The 9,670-nt window shown below is 45.0% G+C and overlaps 1 protein-coding gene across 1 annotated transcript; it reads left to right on the top strand.

Moving 5' to 3' along the window:
* The first annotated feature begins 7,631 nt into the window (after positions 1–7,631).
* LOC142209199 (N-formyl peptide receptor 3-like) lies at positions 7,632–9,211 on the top strand. Its single transcript, XM_075278128.1, has 2 exons — positions 7,632–7,696; positions 8,263–9,211. Exons 1-2 carry the CDS (start codon positions 7,632–7,634, stop codon positions 9,209–9,211), a joined length of 1,014 nt encoding a protein of 337 aa, XP_075134229.1.
* The last annotated feature ends 459 nt before the right edge of the window (positions 9,212–9,670 follow it).

Raw genomic sequence — 9,670 nt, 5'->3', positions numbered from 1 at the left:
AGTGTCATCCAGAGTGTCCTGCCCCTTTAAAGCTGACCTACAGTAGTGAAGAAAAATTGCTGGGGTGTTATGGAAACCTGGAGTAAAGTTTTGATGTGTGATACTGTGTGCTGAGCTGTGTATGTAATCCTCCGACGTGTGATACTGTGTGCTGAGCTGTGTATCTAATCCTCTGATGTGTGATACTGTGTGCTGAGCTGTGTATCTAATCCTCTGATGTGTGATACTGTGTGCTGAGCTGTGTATCTAATCCTCCAACGTGTGATACAGTGTGCTGAGCTGTGTATCTAATCCTCCCACATGTGAAAGCCCTATAAATGTGGTAAAGGCTAAATATGATGCTTGGTAATGACCTTCTGACGTCAGATGGTCACATGGCAATCTCTTGTCACGTGATTAGGTAGGCATGTCTTTATGTTGAAGAAGATCCACATGCAGAAAAGTTGTATCCCATGCAGTGGAGGAACATGGAGAGAGGTGGGGTGCAGGGTGTAGTGTGTGGGGGAGTTGTGGGGTGCAGGGTGTAGTGTGTGGGGGAGATGTGGGGTACACGGTGTATTATGGGGGATACGTGGGGTGCATGGTGTACCATAGTGGGAGAAATGTGGGTTGCATTAGTGGGGGAAGAGTTGCAGAATGCACAGTGTACTGTGGAGGGGAGATACTGGGTGCACAGTGTACTGTAGAGGGGGAGATGCGGGGTGCATGATGATCTGTCTTCTAACATGATTTACCTTGAATTCATTTGGATCAAATCACTACAGAAATTGCCAACAGTCAATTCACTCATCTCTAGTGAGTATGAAAAGAATTTGATCTACAGGACTAAAGAAGCGAAGGAGAACAGATGGGAGGCGGAGAGTGTCATCTGATAGGAGATACTTATTATATCCTCTAGTCAGAATATTATTAACCAGAAATACACAGAGAATGAAGAGAGGACAGTCAAAAACCAGGATACAGGTACAACTACCCATGTACCCCTATAGACACACCCCAAAATATTATATATATATTGACTTGGGTCCCCTGGTGGCATAGCGCCCCCTTTCCTGGCTACCACAGAGTATAGTGCATCTTTGACTGCCTACAACTTATTGAATACATTTTATTAACTCTTTCTTGCTGGATTGAAAAAATAAATAAATAAATAAATTCTGGTATTGCGTTTTACCATTTAAATTTTTCGCCATGCAGCGTACAGGACAAGTAACATGTGACCTTTATTCTGCAGGTCGGTACGATGACGGCGATACCTCATTTATATTATTTTTTTATGCAGAACGAAAACACATTTGGGGACATAAATCAATGATTTTTGCATCGCTAATATTCTAAGGCGGAATATTTTTATTTTTCAGTTGACGGAGTTGGTTGGGGGCTTATTTTTTGCGGGACAACCTGTGATTTTTATTGGTACTTTTTTTTTTTTTAGTACATTAGACTTTTTGATCACTTTTTATAGCATATTTTGCAAGATGAGATGGCAAAAAAAAAAAAAAAAAACATTATTTCCAGCGGGTTTTTTAAGGGTTTGGTTTTTTTTTTCTGACATTCACTGTGTACATTAAATATTGCATCATATTGTATTGTGCAGGTGGGTACAGGCGCAGAAAAATTAAACATGTATTGTTTTTAATATTTTTTAGGGTTTTTTCTATAATTTATTTTCTATAGAAAAAGGGAATTTTGGGGGCTTTATAACTTTATAAAAAAAAAATTTATTTTTATTTTTTTCAAATTTTTTCATGTAACCCTTTAGGACACTTGATGCTTCTTGATCGCTGATTCAATAACTATACACTTCAAGACACAAATTGCAATGCAGTGGTGTAACTACTAACTTTTGATGCCCCCCCCCCCCATCCATATACAGTACTCTCCCAGTATATAAAGTGCTCATTCCTGGGGACATGAGAGGCCCAATCTAAAGAGGACCTTTTATGTCCTCCTGCACATGCGGTTTTATATATGAGCTGAATTCTGCACACTGTCAGTATGTGCCCGTAGGCTGGAGATATCTGCTCTGTCAAAAGAGTGTTCCTGACAGTCTACCTAGGCTGTGAAGAACACCCCGTCCCCCCTTGACAGTACTTGCCCAAAGACTTGTACTGAAGAAGGGGGTGGGGGGGGAGGCGTTCCTCACAGCTTGGCATCATTGCTGGGCAGTAAGGACTGCCCCTTTGGCAGTAAAGGGCTATGGACAAGTACTGTCAGGGGGGCGTTCCTCACAGCTCAGCTAGACTGTCAGGAACGCCCTTCTGATAGTGGGCTGGGATCAATGTCGAAACTAAAGGCACCAATATCTCCAGCCCTGGGGCACATAACAGGAGAGTAGACAGTGCGCTGATTTAAAACCGCATGTGCAGGAAGACATGAAAGGTCTTTCTTAAAGTGGGCCTTACATGTCATCAAGAATGTGCAGCATTATGTACCGAGAGAAACTGTTGGCTTTCTAGTAATATATAAAACTGTACATTCCCTGGTGCCCTGAACCACCCCTTTATTGGAACACCCCTTTAAGAACTGTAATAAGTTTACTGCCTGGGGAAGAAGGGGACAAGTGATACATTCAGTGTCAGTGAAGAGTGTTCTCAAAGTTCTCACTTAAAACACTCTTCACAGACACTTAATGTGGCACTTGTAGCCCCTTCTTCCCCAGGCAGTTTGAAGGAAAGAAGGAAGAGCAGCAGGCAATGGCCAGCATAGTGTTCTGTACAGCCTGCCCTGCACCTCACCAGTCTGCCCTCACCAGCCAGCACCTCTACACCTCACCAGTCTGTATTTCTACTCCTCACCGGTCTGCACTTCACCAGCCAGCACCTCTGCACCTCACCAGTCTGCACTTCACCAGCCAGCACCTCTGCACCTCACCAGTCTCCATGCTCCAGAAGGGTAAGTGCTGCTCTGCTTGATCCCCCGCAAGAGCTTTGTTTTTCCCGCGCGATGTCTCCACCCCCAGCGTCAGAATACATGCTAAGGGAGGGGACATACTGTGGAAGGTCCTCTCCAATCTTCAGCCAATGCAGGAGGAAGAAAAAAAAATAAAATGGCTAAAAATAGGACTGTCTATGTCCCTGGCCCAACTCCGCCACTCCCACCTCCCCCGCCAGGAACTCAGAGCCCAAGCCTCAAAAAGTAATTTTTTTATTTTTATGCATATGAACTAGTGTGAGGGGGCCCCCTAAGGTGTTTGGCCCTGTGGCAGCCGCTACCACTACTACTGTGGTAGTTACGCCACTGTGCACGTGTCTTGCAGTCTATAGAGGAGGTCGGCCTATGTTTCTACATAGGCTGACTTCTTGAGGTCCAGGCAGGATCAACCAGGTAATGGGAAGTTCCAGGCAGCCTAGGGTCAATGGACAGACCCCGGTCTACAGATTACAGATACCATTACTGCCCGATCTCACCCGATCCAAGGGGTTAAAACCTCCTGTCGTATGCACGGCGCTAATTTGCGCAAAATAGCACCACGTATACGATCCCGGCTCCCATTGAAATCAATGGGAGCGTATACGGCCCGCAAAATCTCATGCGACGTATACATGTCACATCACACGGCACTTTACGCCATGTGAATGCACCCTATGACTGATCCGCTGACTAATCTATAGCTCGTCTGTCGCAACTTTCTAGATAATTTTACGTATCCTCTAAAAAAACACTACTTTTAACCAATTTTACTAAAAGGAACCATATCTATGTGGAAATCTCATTGTCAGTATATAGAAGAGGAAACTAACAGAAAGGAGAAGTCAGTGAGACTGATAAGGATTTGGTCTACAGGACTAAGGAACAGGCAGAGAAGAGCCGGGAGCCGGTGAGTGTCATCTGATAGGAGATACTTATTATATCACCTCTATATACTGTATGTATGTTATATGTATTATATACTGCACCTCTATATACTGTATGTATGTTATATGTATTATATACTGCACCTCTATATACTGTATGTATGTTATATGTATTATATACTGCACCTCTATATACTGTATGTATGTTATATGTATTATATACTGCATCTCTATATACTGTATGTATGTTATATGTATTATATACTACACCTCTATATACTGTATGTATGTTATATGTATTATATACTGCACCTCTATATACTGTATGTGTTATATGTATTATATACTGCACCTCTATATACTGTATGTATGTTATATGTATTATATACTGCACCTCTATATACTGTATGTATGTTATATGTATTATATACTGCACCTCTATACACTGTATGTATGTTATATATATATTATATACTGCACCTCTATATACTGTATGTATGTTATATGTATTATATACTGCACCTCTATATACTGTATGTATGTTATATGTGTTATATACTGCACCTCTATATACTGTATGTATGTTATATGTATTATATACTGCACCTCTATATACTGTATGTAATTATTATTATTATTATTATTATTATTATTATTATTAGTTACAATGGATCCTGCTGATTCTGACCTGACATCACTTAGTACAACTGAAGATGACAACACCCGGTAGGTTTATATTCCTGATCTTTTATTATTTAGTATAAATCCTGGTTGGGCTCCATTCACATCTGTATCTGACCCTTCCAGATTCTCTGTAGCCTGATCTAGAATAGGAAAAGGACATGTAGATAGTTACAATGTATAAAGCTGCAGCTATTCCTCCGGAGCCTAACCTCTACCCTGTTATGTCTTCTAGGATTGGTAAATAAATAGCCCGTTACCGGCTCTAGTAAGCCTATTAAGAAAAGAAAAAAAGTGGCTGTTACCAGGCTCCTAATGTCCTGGACACTGTGGCAGCTGCTACCTCTGCCACCCCAGTAGTTATTAGAGATGAGCGAACAGTAAAATATTCGATGTTCGTTATTCGTTCCGGATAGCATCTCAATATTCGACCATCAGGGGCGGATCCAGGGCCGCGCCGCGGCCGGGACCTAACAAAATGGTCCCGGTCGGCATGTCCCGACTCCAACTTAGCTCAGCGTTAAAGCAGGAGCTGACAGTTCCTGCTTTAAACGCCTATGTATTTCAGCTCATCGGCGGTAGAACGCCAATGAGCTGAATGCATAGGCGTTTAAAGCCGGAGCTGTCACAGCTCGGCTCCGGCTTTAACGCTGAGCTCCGGGCCTCCGGCATTTGTAGCCGCGATGTGATGACGTCATCACATCGCGGCTACAATACGTATATGAGGGAGAGAGCTGCTGGGGAACGAGGAATGGTGAGTGTGTGTGTGTGTGAGTGTGTGTGAGTGAGAACGGCATGACACTGGGGCAGATGGAGGAGGGAGAACGGCATGGCACTGGGGCAGATGGAGGAGGGAGAACGGCATGGCACTGGGGCAGATGGAGGGGGAGAACGGCATGACACTAGGGCAGATGGAGGGGGAGAACGGCAAGACACTGGGGCAGATGAAGGGGGAGAACGGCATGACACTAGGGCAGATGGAGGGGGGAAAATGGCATGACACTGGGGCAGATGAAGAGGGGGAGAACGGCATGACACTAGGGCAGATGGAGGGGGGGAGAACGGCATGACACTGGGGCTGATGAAAAGGGGGAGAACGGCATGACACTGGGGCAGATGGAGGGGGGAGAATGGCATAACACTAGGGCAGATGGAGGGGGGAGAATGGCGTGGCACTGGGGCAGATGAAGGGGGGAAGAACAGCATGACACTGGGGCAGATGGAGGGGAGAGAATGGCATGACACTAGGGCAGATGGAGGGGGGAGAATGGCGTGGCACTGGGGCAGATGAAGGGGGGAAGAACAGCATGACACTGGGGCAGATGGAGGGGGGAGAATGGCATGACACTGGGGCAGATGGAGGGGGAGAACGGCATGACACTGGGGTAGATGGAGGGGGGAGAACGGCATGACACTGGGGCAGATGGAGGGGGAGAACGGCATGGCACTGGGGCAGATGGAGGGGGAGAACAGCATGGCACTGGGGCAGATGGAGGGGGAGAACGGCATGACACTGGGGCAGATGGAGGGGGGAGAACGGCATGACACTGGGGCAGATGGAGGGGGGGAGAATGGCATGACACTGGGGCAGATGAAGGGGGAGAACGGCATGACACTGGGGCAGAGACGGGGGGGAAATGAAACTGTGGGCAGATAAAGGGGGAGAATGGCATGAAACTGGGGACAGAGATAGAGGGGGGGACATGAAACTAGGGGTAGATGAAGGGTGTATATGAAAATGGGGGGGAGATATTATTTACGGGTGACTGTAGGAGGATTATACTGTGTGGAATCACATGAAAATTGAATGAGAATGGGTGGAGTCAACATAAAAGTGGGCAGGGCCTAATTTGCTGCGGCGCGCTGTGCGCACCGCACGTTTTGTTCCCTCTTTCTAGTCTTCAACAGTTGGGAAGTACAGGTTAGAAGTGCAAGACCCCCAGTAAGTGGGGCCCCGCCAAAGTCAATTGCCCAGGGCCCCGCAAACCCTGGATCCGCCACTGTCGACCATTCGAACGAATATCGAACCCCATTATAGTCAATAGGAGAAAATGCTTTGTTTCAGGGGATCCCACCATTCGACTCAGGAGGGTCACCAAGTCCACTATGACACCCCAGGAAATGATGCCAACACCTCTGCAATGCAACTGGGACAGCAGGGGGCGCATGTCTGGGGGCATCTAACACACCAAAGACCCTCTATTACCCCACTATCACAGCCTAACAACTATACACTTTCCACATTCAAAAAAACCTCTATCAAAGTGGGAAAATACCTGGAAACCTTCTTTACTCCCCAAATGGATGGACACAAACCCCAATTTAAGCTCAACAAAATTAACAACAACCCCTTTAAATCACGTTCCCCATGACAACCACAGATGGAATAGACAATGGGAAATCCTTCAGTCCCCACCCTGACCTGTCATTGTGTGTGTGTGTGTGTGTGTGTGTGTGTGTGATGTGGTAAGACCTTACAAAATTCACTTTTAAGGCCCTTAACATGAGCCCTTCCAAATTAAGTTAGAGGCCCTTAGCTCCCAGCAGAGATTGAGGCCCTTCAGGTGACTTCAGCCTCTACCTGCAGAGTTTTAGGCCCTTTAACTTAGTTCAGCCTTCACCAGCAGATAGTTGAGCCTTTAAAAAGCAGTGTTTTATGCCCTTTGGTGACTAGAGCCATGCAGCAGCAGTGTTTCATTTTTTGGCCCTTGGGGTGACCCCTAAAATATTAGATTTCAGGCCCTTAGGCTGAGCCCTAATACATTAATTTTCAGGCCCTTGGGGGGAGCCCGAAAACATTAATTTTCAGGCCCTTTGGGGGAGCCCTAAAAAATTGAGTTGCAACCGCCTGGCGGGGGAAGGGGGGATAATGGAAATTTTTTTTTTTTTTATATTGAAAAAAAAAATCACATGCAGAATTAGGGGCTGGGGTTGTAGGAGGAGGAGTATGAGGAGGAGGAGGATGAAGAGGAAGAGTAAATTGTTTGCTGACTGAATCTCTCCAGTACCTGGACTCTGGAGTGGATACCCAGCTGGCTATCCACGTCCTCATCCATGTCCCCTGCTGCTGCTGGAAGCCCCTCTCCAGTACCTGGACTGTGGAGTGGATATACAGCTGGGTATCCACATCCTAGCCCACGTCCCCTGCTCATGATGACGAAGGACATTTGTGGCATCCCCTTTACAGTAGCTGGACTGTGGACTAGACATCCAGCAGGGTATGCACGTCCACATCCTCGCCCTCGCCCACGTCCCCTGCTGCTACTGACGAGGGACACTGCTAGCAGCCACTCGCCAGTAGCTGGACTGTGGGGTGGATATACAGCTGGGTATGCACGTCCACATCATTGCCCACGTCCCCTGCTGCTACGCTGCATGATTTGCTAGCTAGCGATTATTGAGCTCTGAGCTGTTATTACTGACAATTCCTGCCTAACCAAAGCCCTGTATCGCACTCACAGTCTGACACCACACTCTCCCTATCACTCCAAAAATGAAATGACACGAATAGGGCGGCGGCCGTTCTTATGAATTGGGAGGTCACATGTTTTCGGCAGCCAATGGGTTTTTTCAATTTTTTTCACTGCCTCCGTTGTCGTAGTTTCTGTCCCACCTCCTCTGCGCAGTTATTGGTGCAAAAAAATGCCAGGGAAGGTGGGAGGGGACACTGCGTTTGCGGCCTTGTATTCGATTGTGAACGACGTTTGCTCATTTCTAGTAGTTATGCCACTGAGCTGCAGATATTCCTCAGAAACCTAACCTCTACCCTGTTATGTCTCCTAAGGTCATTTTACCCAGAGTATGAGCTAAATGACACGACTTATGACAGCTACTATGTGAGCAATTTAGAGAAGATATCATTTTCATTAAACATCATCACTTTTGTCCTTGGGATTATCGGTAATGGATTAGTCATCTGGATTGCCGGATTCAGGATGAAGAAGACAATCAGCGCCGTGTGGTTCCTCCACCTGGCCATAGCGGACTTCTTATGCTGTGCTGGCATTCTTCTGCTCATTGCATTATATCTGCACATTGTCCCATATATACCAAATGTAGATCTTGTTTGTTTATTGATCATTATTCTGTTTGTTATAAACATGAGCGCCAGTGTTCTTCTCCTGACAGCCATGAGTATTGACCGCTGTGTATCCGTCATGTGGCCATTTTGGGCTAAAGTTCACCGGACACGTAGACTAGTGAGGATCACTGCAGGAGGCATCTGGGTTTTCAGTGTCTTCTTAGCTGGTTTGAATTGGCTCTCTAATGGATGGTGTATATACCATATGAGTTACAACGAATACATGTATAATCATAAGATAAGAATACTTGTCGGGTTAGTTACAATATTTGTGATCCCTTTTCTCATCATCGTGACCAGTTATGTTATTATTTTCATCAAAATTAGAAAAAGTAAGAGACCCCAGAGATCTCAGAGACCCTACAGGATCATCACCGCTGTTATATTGTGTTTCTTCATCTGCTGGTCTCCATATTTCACCTGGCCACTAATACTTAATGACTATTTAAGTCCCATTCAGGGTTACACAATATTTGTCGTTGCTACCCACTTGGCTTTCCTTAATAGTTGTCTCAATCCAATCATTTATGTTTTTATGGGCCAAAATATTAAACCTTATTTCTTCAGATCTATCCCGGCCAGGATTGAAAGAGCATTAAGTGATTATCCTGAGGAGCCGAACAGAGAACCAGAAGATCTAGAGCTACAGTAACTCTCACTACAGATCCAAACATTGTAACCATTTAGAATTATTATTTAAGGCTCCGGCCACATGTTAGAGGAAATCTTTCTTTCTTAACTAAATCCATCAACTGAGGGCTGAGAATATTTCTCATAAAGTCAAATCAAAATCCACCTCAAAACTCGAAGCTTTTCTGCAAAATGTGTCCAGATAATGATGTAATATTACCGAATATTTGTTTTCTATCTGATTATTCCTATAAACAAAGTATCCTGAAATATTGCAGTGTGCATTCAGTCAAACAGACACATCATTGGCTGGCATTTCCAATTTTTTTGACATCTCACTTTTCAGTTTTCCTGTGTAGATTGGGAAAGTCAGCAGAGTCATCTCACCATCTTTAGAGGAGAAGGTCGACAGAGTCGTCTCATTATTATTTATGCCCCATCAGAGTTTTATCAATATAAAATTGTCAATACAAATCTATTC

The sequence above is a fragment of the Leptodactylus fuscus genome, chromosome 6 (assembly GCF_031893055.1).
Source record: "Leptodactylus fuscus isolate aLepFus1 chromosome 6, aLepFus1.hap2, whole genome shotgun sequence".
Classification (NCBI taxonomy): domain Eukaryota; kingdom Metazoa; phylum Chordata; class Amphibia; order Anura; family Leptodactylidae; genus Leptodactylus; species Leptodactylus fuscus.
Note: the sequence above shows the minus strand (reverse complement) of the source record. Positions and strands in the feature narration are given on the sequence as shown.

Bases quoted from the DNA above. Each gene is read 5' to 3' on its own strand.
- LOC142209199 (XM_075278128.1), top strand. From the start codon at position 7,632: ATGACGAAGGACATTTGTGGCATCCCCTTTACAGTAGCTGGACTGTGG. The intron at 7,697-8,262 runs GTATGCACGTCC...ATGTCTCCTAAG, and splicing joins TGGACTAGACATCCAGCAGG to GTCATTTTACCCAGAGTATG.